The sequence below is a fragment of the Ips typographus genome, linkage group LG1 (assembly GCF_016097725.1).
Source record: "Ips typographus isolate SLU linkage group LG1, UJ_Ityp_2.0, whole genome shotgun sequence".
Taxonomy (NCBI): domain Eukaryota; kingdom Metazoa; phylum Arthropoda; class Insecta; order Coleoptera; family Curculionidae; genus Ips; species Ips typographus.
The window spans coordinates 14212263-14229068 of record NC_138422.1 but is presented as its reverse complement, the minus strand read 5'-3'; the positions used below and the strand labels follow the sequence as shown (position 1 = coordinate 14229068).

Sequence of the window (16806 nt, the reverse complement as noted above, 5' to 3'; positions counted from 1 at the left end):
GAAAAGTTTTCGACTGCTTTAGAAGCATTTTGGAAACTCTTGACTGTTCTAGAAATTGTTGGAAAGTTTTAAAGTACTCTAAAAGTACTCTAAAACATACAGAAGCTTCTGGACACTGTTTTGGAAGCTTTTGAAATCTTTTTAGACTACTTCAGGAGCATTTAAGGTTTTTGGACAGTTTCAAAAGCATATTGAAGGTTCTGGACTATTTTAGAGGCATTTGTAAACTCTTATACTGTTCTAAAAATTGTTTGAAGCTTTTAAACTGCTCTAGAAACACACAGAAGCTTTTAGACTGTTTTGAAGTTATTTGAGAGCTTCTAGATTAGTTGAAGAGCATTTGGAAGGTTTTAAACTGTTCTAAAATCTTTTTTAAGCTTTTGGGTTGTTTATAATATAATTATAAAACACAAATCAATTTCATATTTCTCATTCAATTTAACTCCAAAGAGCTCTATTTTGTTTTTTTTTAAATGCTCCATTTTATAGTAAAAAAAATAAAAGTGTATGTTCATGCCACATCAATCAACATTAGGAAATCAAAATTAGATAATAAACAGTGTTGTTTTTGATAATTTGACTTTTTGGTAGCCTGTGCAAAATTAAAAAAATATAATTTTTAAGAAAAAATTGCTCCCGATGACATTTAAAATGTCGTGAATTTTGCTGAAAAGTTGATAAAAATCTTATTGAGACACCCTGTACAATGTCATACATTCAGCAAATGACCTCAAAAACTATAATCGTTATAAGTAAAATTAAATACAAATATCGTAGAGTTTTAAAAAAATATTTATTGTGGATTACAACATTATAAAGTCAGTCACTATTCCACGTCTCGATATTCAAGTCGTTTTACAGAGATTGACAGTTAAAAATGACATATATTTCTATTTTACAGGAACGTTCTTGATTTAACTTTTTGAAACGTAACGTAATGACTAGTGTCAAACAAGTTGACATATACCAAACAGGCCAAGATTACTTTACCTAATGGTAAGTCCACATCACTGTACCAATCACAGCACTGTTGGTCAATTGGCGATCGGTCAAGAAAAAGCAACAAGCTGCTTTTTTGACTTAGCATTAGGGCGATTACTTTTAACTTATGGGAATATGTCAATTTTTACCCTCAATGTCTTAAAAACAATTCAATATAGACACCCAAACAACACACAAGTTGCAATGAAGGTCCATTTCTAGTCCATAGGCGGTTTTTCTGAAAAGATCAATTTTGCCATTAAAAATCATTAAAAAAAAGATATTTCCCAAAGTAGTTTAATGCTGATAAAAAAATATGCTTGTACCGTCCTATCTTGTTTGCTGTGATCTTCAATTTGGACCGTAAAATGCATAAGGTCAGTGATTTGTGTCATACTATTTTCAACCATAATAACACCTACAATAGGTGTCAATATCAACAAATGATTGTACAGCAAATTTTCTTTTTATAAAGTGAGTATATTTGCCCTCAAAAACGTGAAGTTGTTTCATGCCAGTTTGGACCATAAAAACATCGATTTTTTATGTATTTAAAGCTGAATTTTGCTTGCAGCAAGTAAGAATGCCAACACAATATTTCATTAGCTTAGAGATTTGTTTTGGGCTAAATTCTAACGTAAGGATTTTCACAAGTTTTTAAATTAATAATTCCAAATATACTGAAATTTTCAGAGTAAAGTTTTGATTATTTTTTTGAAATTGGCGACTTGTAATAAAGAAAACAAACATTTTGACATCCAATTATGACTGAAAGTTTTTGCTGTTCAAACTGCTGTCGATACCAAACTGAACAAAACGCGAGCCATAATAAAATAAGGGAAAAATACAGAGCGGACGGTCAATTCGAAAACGAAATCCAGTATTTCATTTGGCCGTCATTGTTATTCAAACAGTGAACGGCCACAATAAATGTTTATTTTAAATATTCATGGAATAAATGCGGATATACTCGTGAAAGCCGCACCGTAAATAATGACTTTAATTTCAAACTGCTTTTTAATAATAACTCGTTCGGATTGGTTCGATCTCTCAAGAGCATCTTTGTAACGTTTTTCTATATTATCGTGCAGAAAAAATTGCTATTTGGATCAATATTTTCACCATAAACCCTTTTAACATCAGTTATCAATGGTGGAAATTTTGGAATTTTGACACCGCAGAGTTGTAGAGCAACCTCGCTTTAGTTCAAATATCTTTTCTATGAAAATGTTTCTCCAAATAAGGCATGTTTAGAGCAATAAAAAATTTCCTATTATTTTAGAGTTTGACAACAATTTAATATAATTAATATTGTACTATAATTCATTGTACAATCGTCAAAATTAATAAATCATTAATCGAAGAAAACAGCACACTTCCTGCTGCTCAACTCAACAGACAAAATGAGAAGCCAAGAAAACTAGTACTAAAAAAAAAACACTACAGCCTCGTTGAAAAAATGTCACTGTCCACACCTTAGTTAGGTGTTTAATAATCATAATTAATGAAACTGTCCCCTTATGGCTATTGAAGCTAATTTCTTCGTGGTCTTTTTTCCTCGTTTGACGCTATAGAGAAAACGTGGGCAACTTTAACCGAGAGGGGGGTAAGAAATGGCTCGATTATCCGGCACGTCCCATAAAGAATTCCCAACAATCATCGGCGTTTCCGCTGCCACCGGAAAAACTTGAAAACACGTTCGTTCCATCAAACGTTCCACACTTTTCAACTTCCAAGTAAAAAATTATGCAATTAAATTAACGAGTTTCCCGCGCTACAGTTATGTCGAGTTTAGATACCATAAGGAATTAAACGAGTTTATAATTGCGATTTTCCAAGTTGGAAAAAATTTCGAGAAATGACTCAAAACTCTCCATGTTTAAGCAAAGAGTAAACAACGTTTTCTTGAAGAAGTGAGAACACAACTGAGAAGTGTAATTTACTCGAAAATGTACGTAGCATTTCGCAAAACATTCCTGTAATATGGCAGAAAAATCAAGATTTATTTCAATCGTGCTTGTAAACTTTTTGAGCACAGCATCTGGCCTGTCCGTTTATTAAAACTAGTTCATTTTCTAGTCCAAAAACTTTGTTTTATTAATGTCCTTTTGGCTAACAGTGACGACTCGTGCTCAACTCCTTACAGAAATGTTCAATAATTGATAGTTAATGGTGGCTTTTAGGACAATATTTTGAATAATATTGGTATGTAAGAAAAATGAAGAGCCAAATAAGAACAGAATACCAAAACGAATTGTAAAATCCTATTTGAAAAACTTTTAGGTATAATGTTATCGTTTTAAATCACAAAGTATGTTTCTTTTTTTGATACATAATTCTAAATGTTTCCGAGATATCTAATTTTTTTTTGAAAAAAGGATCAACATTTTGAAAAGTTCGTATCTCCGTTATTTTAGGGGCTTCAGCCACTGTAAAAAGCCCAAAATGTTCATATTGAACTGCTCTTTCACCTCGTGCCAACTGCAACACGATTGAACATATACAGGGTGTTCACAAAACCAAAAGAACAACAGTTAAATTTGAAACTAAAGCAACGGATAAAGATCATAAGTAACATGTATCAGTCTGCCAAAGAGATCACAAGATATTGTCTTGAAAATAAGGATTTTTTTTTCAAGAAAATAAAGAAAATTTATTTATTTAATTTATAGAAAAGGTACATTTTTGTAGGGATGTCAAGTGTTTACCATTATAGTTAGTTTTAGTAGGATTGTATGTAGTTATTAAGAAAATTAACAGTATTACTTGATGAACTTCAAAGGAGGTGAAAAAGGTGGTACGTGGAGGTAAAAAGGAAAAAAGGAAAAAAGGCTTTTTTGTTTTTGGTTGTTGATTGTCAAGAGAGACTTTTAATGAGAGCTGGAAAGTCAGTTTTCTAAAAAATTCGAGCAAAAATCAGACTATTGAAGATCAGGGGATCTTAGAAAGCTGTTTCCTTCCGGAACGGAAGTTACTGAGTGTAATACCGAGTGCTACCAGCAATTGTACCATCTAGTCCACGTTATGACATGGAGCAGATTATGATAGAGGACCTATTCCAGAAGTGGTTAAATCGATAACCGAGGAGGCCTCCCGGCTGTTACCGAGATACAGCCTTTGCAGTTAAAAAGCCACCTCAACGGAAAAGAAGAAGATTGGACAACTGACGGTTTATTTTGGACAATTTGGACTCTTTGACGAAGAGTATTAGTTGTAAGTAGTTTGTAATTTTTTGTATTAAAGATATTTGTAGTTTCAATGATATATTTAGAAGCAGGATTTTTTCAGAAAGTAAGTTAGATAAGTTTAGTTATTTACCTTAAAAATAACTTGGCGTCCCTATAATAGAATTTTTATTCAAGCTTATTTATTTAAATTTTCTTTATTTACTAGAATATTAGAATGAATGGTCAGGGTGAATCTGATGCCAGTTATGACGATATTATCATGCAACTAGAAGGAGAGGGAGATTTGAGTAAATCTCATCTTCAGGATGAAAATAATCATGACAATATCAATTACAGTGGTCATGTGACCAACTGTTAAACGACGTCACAGCCTATGTAAAATTTGGCAATATCCAACGACAAAGTTTATAGAGTGAACTGTTTAAGACAAAACTTGTCTACAATAAACAATATAAATCAATTTTAAATAAAAAAATGTATGTTATTCGCTTTTAGTAGATGTGACAACGCTGGAAACACAAAAAAAACTGTTTAGATATTTTCGCCTACTTATTTTAATGATCATCCCGTATTAATCACTTTTTAGTGATAAACACGATTCGCCACTGTAAGCCATTAAGCAAAATATACTGTTTTAAACTTGATTCAAACGTGCTTTACCTAAAATAGTCAGTATAAACGGATTAAGGCTAGGAGTTTGCTAAATTGGATTTCACTTGAGGCGGTCACTCTCCAGACATCTATCGCGTTCGAAATTCGAAACAGAACTTCACGCTTTAAGAAACACACTAGAGGTTTGTTAAAACTAGACCACTATATTTCGAATGGAATCCGATATTTTTCTTGACGAATTCAATTTATTTCGGCAACAAAAGCTAATTCTTAATCGAATGAGACTTAAGCTACGTGAATTTTGCGTGCAAACTTAGATTACATCACGTCTGAAAGTCGAGTATAAATCCGTAGAGAAAAAAATACCGGAATAGAAGACATTTTTGCAGAAAACACAACTCCTGATACAGGTAATTGATTGTTTTCAACTCGGCGAAAGTCAGGAAGTATCTTTTAATCTACTTTACGTGCCGACTTTTATTGTTGTTTTAAAACAATATAAAATGCAGTGCTATCTCCCAGTTTGCCAAGCAAAAGTCGCATAAATTCAAATTGCATGCAACGGAAATATTGCGGTATTACCTCTCCATTGGCGACGGCATCTCCTGGGATGAACAATTCCGGGTAGATGTTGTCCAAGTACCATTGGAAGTTTTTGCACCCCAACCTACTTCTCAACACCTTTCGGCCATTAACATCTCCAAAATCTCCTTTGTCGTGTCCTATAACAAACAAATCATCCAGATAATTTTGTGTCTACCGTTGGCATGAAGCAAATTTAGGCATTTGTTAAGTGCCACAGCACACACATTTTATGTAGATTCCAAAAATGCAATGAAAAGTATGGACATTGCGACAATTCAGGTAAACAGGAATGTTCAACAACCTTCCAAACCTTCACAAACCGAAAAAATTTAAGTTTTTCAGACTCTAAAACACCTTCTACACGTGGAAATGCTTGAAAATTACATTCCAGACACGCCAAGTCAAAACTCTTGATTCAGTCGTTTTAGCAAACGTAGACGCTCGAGAAGCTTCTAATTCATCTGGTTGGAAAACGTGGACCACTTTGGCGAACTGAACTATAGCTAGTTCAGACGTTTAATGACAGGCTTGTCACAAACTGTCAAAACTCATTAAACAGTGCCGCAAAACTAAAAAATGTCAAATAGTTAAAGTCGCAAATTGTTATTCGTAACTATGTGGAGATAAATTTAACAATTGTAACATTAAATGACAGTACAAGACGTTAAATTTGACAGTTATATTTTAATGATACGTCACAGTGTAGCTTATAGTCAGGTGACAGTAGTCTACTACTAAAACTCATTCAGCAGTGCCATGAAACTATCAAATGCAAAACAGTTGTACCTTGTGTTTACACCTCAATAGAATCCAAATTTAACATTTGTGCGCCTACGTGACACTTTGATATGTTTCTTACGTCACGTGACAGCTGTCATCTATCAAAATTCATTCAACGCTAACAAACAACGCAGGAATACGCAGATTAGCTGTATTGCTTACAAAAAATCTGTTCAAAACAGTGAATTTTACCTTTTCCGGACAAAGTTTAACAGTTTTCACGTGGCAATGAACGTTGGCACGTGTTCCTAAAACAGTGTTTATTTAAACAGTCACGTGACAACCGTCAAAATATCTGTTATGAAGCGAAAAACGTTCCTTAATTCGATTATGGCTAGAAAGCTGTTCGTAAATCATGAGTCTTACCTTTGCTGGGCAAAATTTGACAGTTTTGTCAAGCACCTGTCAATTTACGACACTGTCAAAATTTCATATGTGTGCTGTTAAAAGGTTAAAAATATCAATATTTATTATTACCCAAATTTGTGGGGCTGAAAAGCCTAAATTGCTTAATTTTCAGTCTCAAACTCTCAAAACTGTAGAGTAACAGTGACAGTTTTTTAGAACTTCAACTGATTATTTGCTGACCGAGTTATCAAAAAGTGTCATTTGCTAACTATCAGTAACTCTAAAGTAGCTGAAATTCATCCTTCAACAATAAAAAAAATTGAGAATTGAACCCTGAGTTACAGGACGGTACAAATACTACAAAAGCGTGCTAAGAGCAGAAAGTACTTACATCTTTGTCGCTTTCATAGAGTTTGGATAATGGTAAATCCTTCGGCAAATAACTGAATCTAAACTAGACATTTATCAAATGACGGTAGCATGTATAAGGACGCATGTAAATACCTAGTCAAGCAACAAAATCTCTTGAAAAACTTAAACTATTTTGCTATTTGCAATGGTAGGCAAATGAGAATAGCCTAAATTTGCTTTATGTTATTTATTCGTAAGACATGATCAAAACTAAATGTTAAAGTCTTACCGATTCGTTGGTAGTAATACTTGGCATACTCGTCCAACCATACTTCAGCCAAACGCACGGAATTTCGCCTCAAAACGTTAACTCCTTGCCTCCATTTGTACGGTGACCTCTTTCTGAAGATGTGCCCCACGTGAGAGCAAGGTACTATTTCGAGAGTGCCGCCGCACATCCACGTTTTGAAGGATAGTTCCAAGTTTTCTCCACCCCAGATGTCGAAACCTTCATCGTAGGTACCAAGTTGTTTGAAAAATTCCTGAAAGAAGACTTATTTTTTATACAAGAAGGTAAATGGGATTTTAAATTTAATTTTTTTTTGGGTTGATTCTCGGCCTTAGTCTGCTAATTTGACCATTCTAATATTTTGATTACTGATTGACATATTCCTTCCCTTGTTCATCATTTGTTCAACATCCAACCCTGCATAAAATGGAATTTTTGTGTAGGTTTGAGTTTTATTTATATGAAGCGAATAAAATATGCATGTCTCACTAAATTGTAGTGTCTTTTACTGTCACGCTCCCTCTTTGAACTCAACACCAGACAAAAATTGCGCGACATTCAGCTTTTGTTTGGCGAACTCATTAAAATCCCTGCACCCTCCTTAGAGAGCCCGCGGTTGTTTCGGAAATAATTAGTCCCAACCCGGCCCTGGACGCAAAACCCAAGCTTCTTTAAGAGTGATTTATCCCTTTTGCGGAATTAACGTATACACCCCGCGGCTCGCATCAGACAAACATCCCCCGCAACGGACTATATATTACCCTGACCTCAAGTGCAACCCGGCTACAGCTATTAGCTTTATTAAGACATCCCCGTTTCATTAGATAATGCATATCTCTACCCTGCAGGAATGTCGGCATGGCGCAAAACAACACAATCTTCAGCGAATTCCTGACTCGTTTTAATGGGATAGGCGCGGTTTGTTTAGTGATTTTTCTGTTTTGTGAGCTGTTCCGCTTTTCAGTCAGTTTTCTGGTTAATTACCATCAGCAGTTAATAATTAGTCTGCCAGTTTGAAGAGAGTATTGATTCTTTGTAACTAAACTAAACTGCTCATCAAAAAGAATGGGACAGCAAAGTTTCTTCAAATGGATTTACTCGATTTTAATAATTTTTTTAAGGATTATATGTTATTTTTTTGCTCTCTCTGTTTATTTAAATGATCTTTTTTAAAGTTGCCACGGATCCGAGTATACGGGGTGTGACTGAGCTGTAGTCAGTAAATGAAAAATTTGAAGTAACGCCATTTTTTTTTGTGTATTCGTTTACAAATTTTATTGCAAAATTTCAAAAATGGGGTTATTTTTACTTCTCTTGTTTAACTCTGTGTTTTTACTTTCACTTACACTTACTACTCCACTGTGGGAATATGGACTAGTCTTTTTCAATTAAATTGGTTAGTTTTAAGGGTAATTTTGCTTATCCCGTATTTCTTCAGCAAAAGCAAAAGATATAAAAATAAAAACGATATTTGATATTTACCAATAAATTTTATAAACGGTCCTTACTCGCCAAACTGGTGAAAACGTCTAGATATATGAATTGGATCATTAAACAAATAGTGTGCTTTTTTATTAATAGCATTATTTTCCATTAAAATCACTGAAAATGCCAAGATTTATAATAAAAATGTGATTTTTTTTGGGTCACCCTTTATAACGCAGCTTTTCACTTAAATTGGGTAGTTTTAAGTGTAACCTTGCTAATCCCTTTCTTTTTCCAGAAAAGATTTAAAGAAATGGTTAAATTAAAAATAAGAGAAGTAAAAATAACCCCATTTTTTAAATTTTGCAATAAAATTTGTATCTTAATCACCAAACTGGCGAAAACGTCTAGAGATATTGACCACACGACTCGATTAAGGTTATTGTGAAATTCAATAGTTATTTGCGCAACTAGGGAGAAAAGTGCAACTTTTGCTCCCGCGAACAATTTTCAAAGTTCAAGTGTGCCAAAAGCAGTTTAGTCCAGCGTTGCGCATCTAATTCTTTTTACAATCAATGTTATGTTTTATGAAAAAAAGGAGCAGTTAATTACTATGTTAATAATATGTGTTTGTCAATTTGTCAAGAAAGTGACAAACTGTCTTTAGAAAGTGTGATTTTTACTGGTAGCACTTTTCCTCCCTAGGGAGGAAAATACTTTCAGTTTCTTTGGTGGCACTTTCACTCCCTAGGTAGTTTCATCTCTCAAATGAGGGAGGAAAAATTTATTTTCTATAAGGGTCGTAGAAAAAAAATGGCGAAAATTGGCGTTAGACCAAATTTGAACTCAAAATTTTATACTCGGATCCGTGGCAAAAAGATCATTTAGATCATCAGAAAAAGGAAGAAAATACCTTTTTTCGACTACTGATGAAACTACCTCATGTACGCTTCCATTTCAAAGCAGAAAGTGGTTATTTGCCGCACGTGTACAGAAAGTGAATCATTTTCTGTCCTAGAGCGTTTTCGCTTTCTACTAACAATCTACCCACCAACTTTTTCGGCGTTTCCATAACCACGCTTGACATACCTGTTTGAAATAAAGCCATTCCGTCAAAGTGATTTATAGGTGACAATGAGTTCGAGCTACGAGAATGATGTGAATTGTCCTTCTACTCCACCCCACAGCAGTCGTCGAAAAAATATCGTCTATATTTCGAGCCGAAAGTACTTTTGCAGCTTTTACATGATTGCAGCGTTCGGCTTCGCCTCAAGCTGCAATTTCCATGTGCAAGCGGCAAATATCTACTTTCCGCTCTTAATATAGAATATACTATTTAATCCACAAAAAGATGTTAAAATCGAGTGAATCAATTTGAAGAAACAGCCGCTCAAAAATGACCAAAATTGTTGCTGTCCCATTCTGTTTGACGAGCAGTTTAACATAATGAAGATACAGAATGGCTGTCTGTCAGTTTAATTAAGTACAGTAAAAAAAAAAGTAAAAAATAACACAAATCTCAATTTTATTTACTAATAATTTTATTAAATAAAAACCAGGAATGACTGGTATGATATAATACTAAAAATATCTCACGTAACCATCACGTAAAGCACAGCAGGAAAACAACAGAAAAAGCAAAAAAAAGACAAACCTGCAGAGGAACAGAACAACATTATTTTTCAATTTAGCTAATGATGTTCGGACCGGAGTCACGCCACCACGCCCAATCATAAAATCTCATTTATAAAATCCTACAATAACCCTGGACACGTAACACGTACGATTCACCATTCGGACAGCGGAAAACTTTCGGATCCTAAAACGGGGCAAACTTTTAAATTTATGTGCTACAAAATGGGGCGTCGCGTTTAAGCCAAAAGTTGGCCGCATTGATGTATAAAGTTAATTCGGAACCGGGCAGGGGGCTTACCCGGGCTTTTGCCGGTGTCAGAATGAAAAACAAACAATACTGGCCCCGGATTAAGTTTTGAAACGTGTGTTTTCCAACTGATAATATGCACGAACGTTGTGAATTTCTGCGGAAAATTTCAGTTGAATTATTGGTTTGATTCAATCTGCGGACGAAACTTTTAACAGTTTATAAAATCGTATCTGGTTGGAAAACTTGATACAAAATATGAACAGGGTGTAGCAAAGGAAACTGTAAAGTGGTCTCTGGTGAAGAACTGGAAGTTGTCATTGAATATAAACTGTTTGTTAAGCCTAGTTTATAAAACAAAATTTAATTTTAGTATTAATATTAGTACTAAGAATAACTGATTTCCGTTTCCTTTCCGTTTGTCCTGTCCATGATGATCCAACCACATAACGTTGAATCATGGTGTCATGTGATTTTTAAATCATACTTTTTACAGTGTGTCCATAAAGTATGGAATAAATTCGATTAAAACTTAGGGAGATATCTGTCAAAAAAATGCTCGGACACGTATGTTATCATTTTTAGATGAGCAATTTTTGAGAAAAAAAATTAGATATACAGGTGTCCCAAAATTGAGATACGACCTTCCAGTGGACATTTTCAAACGAGAACCCCCATTTTTTATTGCATTTATGGATTTTACGTAAATTTCTGGGTATTTTTCAAGTAGCATATCCTCTGTCGATATACAGCTGTTTTCAAAAAAATAAATGTTGAAAAAAACTTTCACCGTATAGCAATGCCATTCTCATTCATTTTGAAGTTTCTAATTTGTCTGCGACTTTATTTCAAATAAATAATAATATTACAATGCGTTTATCATCAACACAAAGAATTGATATTCTGATGATGATTGGGTGTGGCGATAGAATTCGAACTCATGATGAGGTGTGTGTTTTATTTAATAACAAATATCCAGAAAAGCCAATAAACCAGTCAGTAGTTAGTAAAATTGAAAGGAAGTTTTGAGATACGAGTTCTGTAGAAAATAAGTCAAAAAATGGACGTCTTACGATAAACGAAGATAAAAAACTAAATGTTTTATTATCTGTGGAAGAAAATCCACATACAGCATGTAGCATTCGTCAAGTTTCCCGCGACTATTATATCCCTCGTTACCTCATTACAGCAGGACGGTGCATCCCAGCATTATGCAATACACGTTAGACAATATCTTAACAAAGTAGCATTTCCCAATAGATGGATTGGATTGGATCAATTGAATGGCCTCCAAGACCTCCTGATCTCAATCCATGGGATTTTTTTTGTGGGGTCATCTCAAAAAATTTGTTTAACTAAACCTGAATCAATTGATGACTTAAAAATTAGAATTAAGAGAGTGTGCTAAGATTAGTCAAGAAACCATAAATAGGGTCCAGCGTAAATTTATCGATCGTTTGGGATAATGCCAGACACAAGAAGGGTGTCAGTTTGAACATTTAATTAACTAAATAATTAGTGCTTTTTTTATTAAACACTATTTTCATGAAAACATGTTATATTTTTCAGCTGTTATTTTCTAGAAAACAGCTGAATATCCACATAGGATATGCTACATGAAAAATACCCAGAACTTTACGTAGAATCCATAATTGCAATAAAAAATTGCGGTTCTCATTTGAAAATGTCAACTCGAAGGTCATATCTCAATTTTGGGACACCTTGGATATTTAATTTTTTCTCTCTCTCGAGCATTTTTCTGAAATATAATTTCCTGAATAGTTATTCCATATTTATGGACACACTCTACAACACGTTTGAGTAACCTGGAGAAAAGGCATTTAAAAAGCGCATAAAATATTTAATGGCCTTTTAAGAACGATTTCACAGAGAAAATCCATTTTGACAAAAGCCAAATCTCAGTCGGCTTTATGACACTATAAAATATAATTGCAAAATCTAATGCATGTAGAATTTTTACGTCCGAAAACGCAGATGCCGCGGTGCAACTGGACCGGCAGGTGGGACAATATATTTCTCTTTTTCATCCTGACAATTTATAATTTACGACCCGGCTTTATTAAAACAATGAGTTATGGCACTTTCATAAGCTGCGTAATCCTAGCGACAGTGTTTGTTCGCTTTTTTTTCTTTCCGTTTTTTCAACAGTTTCAAACGGGTCAGTCAACGGATTATAAGCACGAATCAATTATTCGATTTAGCCTGGCTTTTTTGCTGACAGAATTACACCAAAAGTTGCACTACGTGCCAAATAACCTAGAAAAGAATTGTATTCATTTCGAAATGAAACAAAATGTAATTGATTTCAAAGTCATTAACTCAAAAAAAAGTTATTGTCAATATTATTCTAATAAGAAAACTATAGTAAACTTTAATTTGGTTTGATATTAGATGTTTGGTATTAATGGACAGCTAATGTCTTCAACTACTTTTTTTTTTAATTGTCAGTTTTTTCAATTTTTATAAAAAATGACTATTATTTCCGGAAATTTTATATTTCTGCAGAATATGTACAAACGTATAGAGGCCATGTGATAATATCAAAATTGACCGGAACACGTTCCATAGACAAATAATGTCGTCAGAAGGTTAGTTTTTGCGATACTAGTTAGAAAAATTAACATACACAACTACAGATTGACAGATAAGCAAACATCAAAAAGGAATTGTATGGCTAACTATGTCCAACTTTGGACAATGCCAAATTGACATTTTTCTTTTAAGTTTAATGCTCGTTTGCACAAACCGGTTTTAGGGATCCCTACGCCTTAGGTTAAGAATAAAGTTAGGTAGGGCCCTGTTTCTGTTGCACTATCTGAACTTTGAGCCCTAACTTTAGGTGGTCGTTTCTGAGCCTCTAATGACTCCCTAAAATTAACTGTCAACAGAGTGACAGAATTTTTTTTTTGTTGGGGAATTATTTCTCAAATTAACAGTAAAATTAGTAATTTACTATTTTTGAAATATAATGAATGCGTTTTAGAAATATTCGATTTTTTTGAAAACGGTTTTCCAAAGAAAGTTCATGAAAGGACCTATTTTGACTAGTTCTAGACAGTTCTTTAAAATATTAGATACAATTGAAGAACAATTAGAATACCCAGATGATCGGTAAGTTGTAGTACATATAATATTGAATTGATCTATGCGTTTTTTCGTTTGTTTTTATACTTTTATTAATTTTTTATGGTAATAACCGCTTTAGTCCCATAAATCAACTGCTAACGCGCCTTCGGTTTTATGCCACTGGAAGACAACTCAGTATAATTGTAGATTTTATGGGAAATGGATGTTGCAACAGCTTCTAGGATAGTTCAGCTATAGATCAGGACAGCTTCTAGAAAATGTCCGAAGTTTTAGCAAGTTTGCGGCCTCAGTATATTAAAATGCCAAGTAGACATGGTTGAGGGCAAAACAAATTTTTTCAAATAAATTTATTTCTTCGTGTCTTTTATTTTAACTAAACGCGCTTTGCGACAATGAATTATTTGAATTCAAATTCGGAGTTATCAATGTCATAGATGTTTCCATAAATCTGGTCACTTCTTCTTCTTGTGGTGCCTATTCGTTACGAATGTTGGCGATCATCATGGCGATGCGTACTTTGTCAACCGCTGCACGAAAGAGGCCTACTGTTGTATTGAACCATGTGCACAAGTTCTTTAACCAGGATATACTTCGTCTACCAGGCCTCCTTCTCCCCTCCACCTTGCCCTGTAGAATCAGCTGTTGTAAGTCATACCGCTGGCTATTTCTCATTATATCCCAAATATTCCAGTTTACGGGTTTTTATTAAGAGAAGCAGCTCCTTGTCTTTACCCATTCATTCTAGGACCCTAAGGTTGGTGATATGGTCGGTCCATGGGATTCTTAAAATACGTCGAATAACCACTCTCAAATGACTCAAGTTTTGTACAGGAAGCTTCAGTTAGAGTCCAGGATTCGATCCCGTAGAGCAGCACCGGAAAAACTTAGCATTTCAATAGTCTGATCTTAGTTGGCAGTGATAGATCATGGCACTTAAATAATTTAGACATTTTCAGAAATGCAACTCTGGCCCCTCTATTCAGCATTTGATCTCCAGAGAGTGATCCCTCGTTTCACTTATCTTGTCCAGGATGGTTGTTGGTTTTAACCATATATTTTGTTTTTTTAAAGTTCAGAGACAGTCCGTATCTTTCACTGACCCCGCTCACCTGAACCATCATCTCCTGAAGACTCTCAAGGCTATTCGCAAATACTACAGTGTCATCTGCGTATCGTATGTTGTTTATATACTCGCCGTTGATTTTAATCCCACTGTCTGTATCTTCTAGAGCCTCCTGGAAAATCCGCTCCGAGTATACATTAAAAAGTAGAGGCGACAGCACACAGCCCTGACGGACCCCCTGAATGTAAACTAGACATTTTAAATATTCTTACATATTTAGCTTAGCCTTAGCTTAAGTTTCCTTATTAGGTAGGGTTGAAATAACACATTTTATGTTAAGGCAACCTAAAAATTAGGGAAACCCTAGTAAAGTATTACCTAATGATATTTCTGTGCAAACGGGCATAATAAATTTAGTGACTTGTTGCATTATCATATTTGATGGTTTGAACCCTCATCTTTTCTTCCTGAAATTGCTATCTTTACTTTACTTGCTGTCTGCTGGGCTGTCGATGTTAGTGCATTCTCTGTCACTATTAGTTTCAATGGTAGTTTTCAAGTGTTTTTTGTTGAAAATGTTAAACTTCCGCCTGGCAATTTCCTGTTGGTGGGTTCTGGAAGATTCATTCTTTAATTGTTCCGTTATATTTAAATTCACTCATGTTTAGCATAGTTCCAGAGATTTACTTTGATATTTTATGGTTGTCAGCTTGATCATAAATTTTACGCAATTAGGCAGCTCAATTATTTTAAGATATTCTTCTACTGTTCTCTTGAAAACTTTGGGCAATTAGCCAGATAAACCATTTGAACAAATTTTTTTACTATTCTCTTAAAAATTTTAAGCAATAGGCCAGTACAATTATTTCTACATGTTCCTCTACTCTTCTCTAGAAATTTTTTGGCACGTAGCCTGCTCAATAATTTTAACACACTTTTCTCCTTTCTCTTGAAAAATTTGGGCAATAAGTCAGAACAATCATTTTAACATATTATTCTAGTTTTCTCTGGGAATATTGGGTCAATTAGCTCAATCATCTCAACATATTAGTCTACTCTTTTCTTAAAAATTAATTCATAATGATTTCTACACATTCTTCTACTAATTTTTTGAACAATTTTGGACACTTAGCCAGCTCAACACTTCTTCTAAGTTGAAAAACAGTAGGGTAGTAATTAGATTAAAAGTTTACAGGCTGCAGGGAGTCTAAAGTTATTTGAAATGCAAAAAGGCCTTGGGAGCAGCAAATTACGCATTCGCTCATCTAAAATGCGATATATGAGCCAGCAGCCTAATAAAGCGTATTGTGCTGTAACAAATTTTGATAAACGAGACGGCTACGGTTAAATTGCACGTTGGTAGACGGAACCTTAGCTCTCGGGAAACCCCCGTGTGTGTATGTATGTTGTTTGTTGCCGGTTTATCTTGAATAATATGAAATATACCGCGCATATAATGCCGCGGCAATAGAATAGGTATAACGCGCGCACGGTAATCTGATAGTTAAACGGTTTATGTAAATATAAGAAATATTCGAAGCGCTGCCTTTGGTTAAATGAAAATAAAGTGCAAACTGTTTATTTCCCCCCAGGCCAACGGATGGTGCAACTTTTATTATTATTTGCATAATTTCATCGTATGTATGCATAGTTCTCTATGTTTCAAGTTTTGCGCGGCGGCCGCCTCATAAACTTTTTAAGTCTAAGTATGTTACTTCTGGGGTGAATCATTCCAGTCAGACTGGATGCAACCGTTTTGTTAAATTGTTGCTCCACCGCAAGTCTCCCTTATACATTTTAATACTGTAAAGACTCGTTTTAGTTTAGTCTGCGACCACCAGGGCAATCGGAAACTGAACAAATCTTATCCATCGTAAATCAGTTTTTAGGGTTAGTTTTAGGACTTGTCTTAAATCACCAGAAAATATTTTTGAATAAAAATGGCAAAAGTAAAAAAACTACAAAGTTGATACAATTTTAATGACACACCCTGTATATTTTATGATTAATTGATTTTTCTTCTTATTTCAAAAATATATAAAACAAATGCGTCTAAAAGGGTTGTTAAATTATCATTTGATGTTACGATGACGTAATTCAACAAAACAATTAACCAACTGTCAAATTACGTCATAGTGAAGTCAAATATGTGAGGACCACAGACTAATCAGCCTCATGAGTCACACACTGAAGA

At 34.3% G+C, this 16806-nt stretch overlaps 1 protein-coding gene across 4 annotated transcripts in view; it reads right to left on the bottom strand.

The window, feature by feature from the left end:
* LOC145740331 (putative polypeptide N-acetylgalactosaminyltransferase 9) overlaps positions 1-16806 on the bottom strand; it is a 118528-nt gene that overhangs the window by 19352 nt on the left and 82370 nt on the right. For 3 of the 4 annotated variants that reach the window (XM_081995835.1, XM_081995834.1, XM_081995833.1), the window contains exons 8-9: positions 7135-7387; positions 5364-5503 (exon numbers count right to left, since the gene is read on the bottom strand). In XM_081995835.1, the coding sequence (XP_081851961.1) occupies positions 5364-5503; positions 7135-7387 (393 nt within the window). Of the gene's footprint in view, positions 1-1011; positions 1220-5363; positions 5504-7134; positions 7388-16806 lie in introns of those variants that run through there. The other variant, XM_081995836.1, reaches the window with a different exon arrangement.